This window comes from Tarenaya hassleriana, unplaced genomic scaffold (assembly GCF_000463585.1).
Source record: "Tarenaya hassleriana unplaced genomic scaffold, ASM46358v1 Cleome218, whole genome shotgun sequence".
Taxonomy (NCBI): Eukaryota; Viridiplantae; Streptophyta; class Magnoliopsida; order Brassicales; family Cleomaceae; genus Tarenaya; species Tarenaya hassleriana.
This window is the reverse complement of record NW_010965524.1, coordinates 102,230-108,375: the sequence shown is the minus strand read 5'-3', so window position 1 is coordinate 108,375 and position 6,146 is coordinate 102,230. Positions and strand designations below refer to the sequence as shown.

At 45.6% G+C, this 6,146-nt stretch overlaps 1 protein-coding gene across 1 annotated transcript in view; it reads right to left on the bottom strand.

Annotated features, from left to right (window-relative positions):
* The window catches only part of LOC109116729, a 46,699-nt gene extending 41,332 nt beyond the window's left edge, over positions 1 to 5,367 (bottom strand). Inside the window, exons 1-3 of the mRNA XM_019202673.1 lie at positions 5,149 to 5,367; positions 4,626 to 4,743; positions 4,116 to 4,519 (exon numbers count right to left, since the gene is read on the bottom strand). Coding sequence (XP_019058218.1) covers positions 4,116 to 4,519; positions 4,626 to 4,743; positions 5,149 to 5,367 — 741 coding nt within the window. The remainder of the gene's footprint in view (positions 1 to 4,115; positions 4,520 to 4,625; positions 4,744 to 5,148) is intronic.
* Positions 5,368 to 6,146: the final 779 nt, after the last annotated feature.

The window sequence follows — 6,146 nt, the reverse complement described above, 5'->3', positions numbered from 1 at the left end:
TCTCGCGAAACAGTTTTCTGGTCCGACTTCGTTTGATCATATCTCCCTCATTTCTCAACCAAATTCAGTCCCGTTTGTTGCTAAATGTTCATTGAAGTGTCCTCTATCTAATCCGCAACAAACCATCGAAATAACACAATCACATCGACGAAAAAGAGCTTACACAGACGCAACTCGAGCCACTCACCTCTGTTTCGGCTCAGATCTGGTTTTGCTGGATTTCGTGGTGTTTTCCGGTCTGTTTCTCGCCGAAAACCTCTCCTAGACACTCTAGGGATGTCCCTCCTTGCTTCCCTGAGCTTCCCTTGTGCTGGTTCCTCCACTTTCTCGCCCTTCTTCTCTCTTTCTCCTCTTTCTCTATTTTTCTGAAACTTTACCCGAAATGGTGAAAGCTACGACTTGGAGAGTGTTTATGCCACGAGAAGGAGGTGGATTGGGCTCAAGCTCAAGCCCAAGGTCGAGCCTGCAATGTCCTGGCAAGGTTGGACGGTGATTTGACGCCGGTGGGGTCCGGGAACGCAGAGAAATACGCGTCCCAAGGCAGCAAGTTGGCCAGTTGCGTTCTGCCCAGCAGACCGTCCGTTCTGGTCCTGGAACGGACAGTCTGGGCCCAGTTTTGGCCCAGCTCCTAGCTCGTTCGTGGTCCGTCCGTTCTGCCATAAGCAGTCCGTCCGTTCTATCTCGTCTGGTCCGTCCGTTCTGCATTTCTAGTCCGTCCCGACTGACTTCGATTGCTCCGTTCTCACTCGTTTCTTACCCGAATCGTGCACCGTTTGTTTCTACACCTTCCTTGAAACGTCCTCTTTCATGTCCAATCAAAATATTATTGGAAACTCACGTTTACACGATGAAGTACAACTCGAAACGTCCGTATCTCGAATAACTTGTGAATTCCGAATTTCTAGGTTCTACTCAATTTTCATTTGCTCATAACTTCCTCGTTTCTCAGTCAAATCGAATGTCGTTTTCTTCTAGATATTCGTTGAAATATTCTCTATATTTTTGCCTTATTTTACCCTCCTTTTATTCCCGAAAATAATTTAAATAATTTATACGGGAATCGGGGTGTTACACCCCCTTCTCTCTCCTCAAACTCCTCTTTTAATGAAAGTGCAAAATTAGGTTTTCACCTCAAAGTTTCGGTTTTTCCTTTTTGGGCCGCATTTGATATCAGGCGGTCGCTCATTTTTTGTTCAGGGTCGCTCATTTTCCCTTCAGGGTCGCTTATTTTCTGAATTTCAGGCGGTCGCTCATAATTTCAGGCGGTCGCCCATAAAACGGGCGACCCGCCTGAATTCTCTATGCTCCCCGGGTCTTTCCGAAACCGTGCTCTTTCGTGCCACGCTCGTGAAAATTCTCGTGGAATCGTCCTGCGCGGTCGCTCATTTTTTGTTCAGGGTCGCTCATTTTCCCTTCAGGGTCGCTTATTTTCTGAATTTCAGGCGGTCGCTCATAATTTCAGGCGGTCGCCCATAAAACGGGCGACCCGCCTGAATTCTCTATGCTCCCCGGGTCTTTCCGAAACCGTGCTCTTTCGTGCCACGCTCGTGAAAATTCTCGTGGAATCGTCCTGCAAGGGAAAAACAAGCAAAAGAGTCTACCCATGGCCGACTAACGTCCTATAATACCTAAAATGTATGAGGAATTGTAATGCACGACGTTAGAAAACCGGTGGAAAAAACCGTGTGATCAAATCCCCCCAGACTTGAGGTTTGCTCGTCCTCGAGTAAATGTGCAATTATAAAACTATCGAAGGGGTAATAAGATATAGTTGGAATACGAATGGGGGTTGAGAGTGGATTGGTTGTCCGGGTTAAAGTCGTTGCGAATGAAATCGAGTTTGGTATACTCTATCTTTTCTAACATTCAAGCGAAAGCCTATCAATGGGATTTCCATTGATTCCTGCGGTCTAAAATGGAATAGGTCCTACTTGCCGAGCATGTCTCCTAAACACATCCCAAATGAGATCTCCAAAAGTTAATTAACCTATAATTCCACTATTTCCCTTGCCCTATGTCTATCTTTTTATTCGTGTTTTTGTGTTCTTTTTCTTTTTCTTTCTTTCCCCTCTTTTTTTTCTTTTCACATGATGCAATCCCGGACTTCTAGGACGTTGGAATTTGACAAGCCTACTCTTTTATCTTTTTTTTTCTTTGTGTTCTTGTCCCACAACTTAGACCCGAGCCTTTGTTTTCGACGCACTCATGTCCCTGAATGATTTTCATTAACGAGATGATGACAGAGGAGTGTCAGGATGCATCGTATCTTCTAGGGCTTGTTGATCCTATAGGTTTCCTAACTTAGAGGTCAAAGGGTGGTTTTTAGGGAGACGTTTCGCGCTTGGTTCGTAACCTCTACTCCACCTAGACATTAGGAGACAAAATCATCCCACTTGACATTCATTCGCTCTAGGATTGGATTTGTTATTTCTACCTCACTCGACAATCCATTCAACTCTTTAGATAAGTCTAAACTTAGCTCCTAAAACCTTTCCAAACCAATCCTCAGTCTATGTCCCCCACATCGTCAACCGACCAAATCTTTGAGAAGAAAAACCTTATGCAAGTGTGTGCATGCGTTCCTAGACCTATATGCACTTATGCAGTCTATTAATGTCGATCAATGCAAGGAATGCAATTTATACACACAATGCAAGTTGTTTTTTTTCGATGAAAGTAGAATGCAAGGCTCATGGATACGAGACACGTTAGTATCACTCCCCCCCAGACTTGAATTGAACACCGTCCGCGGTGTTAATTCTCGATTAGTGAGGAGTATAGAAAGAGTAAGTGGAAAGTGAATCGAATGGAAAGAGTAAGTGAGTTACCTCTTCCGACGGAGTGATCGTCCACTTTGATTTCCTCTTTTCTTTGCTGTAATCCAATGAGATCTATGCGATGTGAGAGAAACTACAATGCCATGCAATGTTAGCTAAAATGAATGCAAAGAGTGAGGGTGTAGGGGGGTTTTTTTTTTTTTTTTTTAGACGAAAATGAGCGACCGCCAGAAAAAACGAGCGGGCCGCCCATTTTTTCTGAGCAAATTTCGAAACTCATGTTCCACAAATGAGCGACCGCTCGAAAAAACGAGCAGGCCGCCCACTTTCTCTGAGCAAATTTTCACTTTGCAAGTTAAGCTTCATTTTAAAGTTATCCTTGGAGAGGTGGTTTGGAAGCAAGATAAGGACATCCCAAAAGGTAAACTAAGATGGAAAAACAAAGGATTAGAGAATAAAGAATGTACATCTCGGAGTTACCCGAGGTTACTAGTTTAGGGTCGTAGCTAGACCGTCATGATGCTCAATCGATCAAGGAGAGAGAGAGTACAGAGGTACCTCCTTTCAGCCCGATACTTCTTGGATTGTACGGTTTAATCCTCTGGGTGTTGACCATGAATGATCCGCCCTTTCCGTTGTCGAGTTCCACCGCTCCATGTGAGGTGACATGCTTTATGATGAACGGTCCCGACCATCTTGATTTCAACTTTCCTGCAATACGTTTTAGTCGGGAATTAAATAAAAGCACGAGGTCACCTTGTTGGAAGTTTCGGTTGAGGATGTGGCGATCATGCCACTTCTTGGCCCGCTCCTTGTAGATTCGTGCGTCCTCGTATGCGTCCAAGCGAATTTCCTCCAATTGATAGAGCTCTAGCATTTGTTTCTCCGCTTGTGGAGCACGTTCAGGGTCCCAATCGTCATGTATATCCTTTCTTGGGCTTGAGGTGTGTCAAGGGAGGCTTGAGCGATTGACAAGATGGCCTCGGGGTGTGAATTTAACATTTCAGGCACAGATGGGCGGGCCGCCTACTTTTCAGGCGGGTCGCCCGTTGCTTTTGGGAGAGGGCCGAATTTGCTCATAGTTTTTGGGCGGGCTGCCTGCTTTTGCAAGCGGTCGCCCGTTTCCTCAGGTTCCTCTTCAATTTTGCTCAGAAATTTCGGGGGGCCGCTCGCTTTTGCAAGTGGTCGCCCGTTTCTTCAGTTTTTGCATCAAATTTTCTCAGAGAAAACGGGCATACCGCCTGAAAAGTCGAGTGGTCGCCCGTTTTTCCCTGGATTTCTTCTTCTGATGTAATCGGGCGGGTCGCCCGGGCGGATCGCCCGAAATACTGCAGAAACCTCCTTTTCTTCTTTTCGATCGTCCAATGCCCGTCTAATCTCCTCGATTTCTTCCCAATTGCTATATAAACTTTCTCCCGTAGCCATAAGTGATATCTCTAGGGGGTCAACTTCACAGAATTCTTCCATCACTTCTTCCGTCATTGCTTCGAGTATATCCGCATAGCACACCGTATCATTGGTCGAGCGTTGCTTCAAATTATGATCAAGTGTGAATTCAACTGTTTCATCTCCGATCTTCATCGTTAATCTACCAGCCCGAACATGCACTATGGCATCCGCTGTATTCAGAAATGGCCGACCTAAAATGATCGGAACTTTGGAGTCGTCATCCATATCTAGCACTACGAAATCCACCGGGACATAGAATTTGCCAATCTTGAGAGGGACATCCTCTAATATCCCTGCTGGGTACTTGATGGATCGATCCGCTAACTGTAAGGCCATCCTCGTGGGTTTCAAGTCGCCTATGTTCAACTTCTTGTAAATGGACAATGGCATCAAGCTCACCTTTGGAGTCGTCATCCATATCTAGCACCACGAAATCCACCGGGACATAGAATTTGCCAATCTTGAGAGGGACATCCTCTAATATCCCTGCTGGGTACTTGATGGATCGATCCGCTAACTGTAAGGCCATCCTCGTGGGTTTCAAGTCGCCTATGTTCAACTTCTTGTAAATGGACAATGGCATCAAACTCACGCTAGCTCCAAGATCACATAACGCCCTATCAATCTCAATACTTTCCAGCTTACATGGAATAGAGAAACTTCCCGGATCAGACATCTTCGGAGGAAGTTCATGCTTGGTGATGGCTGCACTAATCTCGGTGCTCAATGCCACAGTCTCCTTTTCAACTACCCGCTTCTTCGTTAAAATATCCTTGAGGAACTTCGCATATGAGGGCATTTGGAGAATTGCCTCATGGAAAGGCATTGTAATCTCCATCTTCTTCAGCATTTCCGCAAACTTCCCAAATTGGCTGTCCTTATTGAATTTCTTTAAACGAGAGGGAAAAGGTATCGGGGGTACCTTAGGCAGAGGAAGAATGTAAACCGGTTCTTTCTCCTGTTCTTGGACTTTGGGAGTATCTTCCTCTACAGCCTTGCCTTTTTCCTCCCTCATTAGCCTTGGAGTTGATGACTTCTCAACCATCGGAAGGGTCTTGGGAGTATCTTCCTCTACAGCCTTGCCTTTTTCCTCCCTCATTAGCCTTGGAGTTGATGACTTCTCAACCATCGGAAGGGTCATCTCCGGGAGTTGTTTTCCACTCCTTAGCTCCACCGCATTAATATATTCCCGAGGATTCATCTCGTTCTTACGGGAAACATGCCTTGCTGCCTCGTTGATGAGGATGATGCAAGTTGCGCCACTTGGTTATCCAAAATCTTTAAGTGAGCTTGCACTCCTTCCAATTGTTTCTTGAATGCAACTTGCTCATTCTCAATGCTCCCAATGGACACTCCTTGCGATTTTTGACCTTGGAGGATTTGCATAAGCATATCCTTGATATCCGGGTCTTGCTCGTCGGGTTGCGCTTGTTGTGGTCTATAGTTGGAATTCTCTTGATAACCTTGATTCCCTTGACCTTGTTGTTGGTATTTCGGTTGGAAGCCCGAAGGTCCTTGGTTGTTCCGTTGGAAGGCGGGTTGAGGATTTAGCGCATTTGACGCGTTCTTGTAGGAGAAATTGGGATGATTCCTCAATCCTGGGTTGTATAGATTGGATGGATGAGTGTATTGGTTTGGACCGACATAGTTGGCTTCTTCCGCTTCTTGATCAATCGCATACATACCCGGTTGAACTTGCGCTACATTTTGATCCTCCAGAATAGCTACTTGTTTGGCATTCGCAAGTTGGACCTTTATCTCCGCAAGGTCGGCTAGCACCGCCTTAAGAGCTGCGTTCTCACCCACATCTCCTTTCACTGAGCTTCTCCTACTGAACTCATTGGACGTGTGGCTACGTCCTTTGGCCAGTTTTGCTATTGTTGCTTCCAACTCTTGGAAAGGGATGTCATATATGTCACC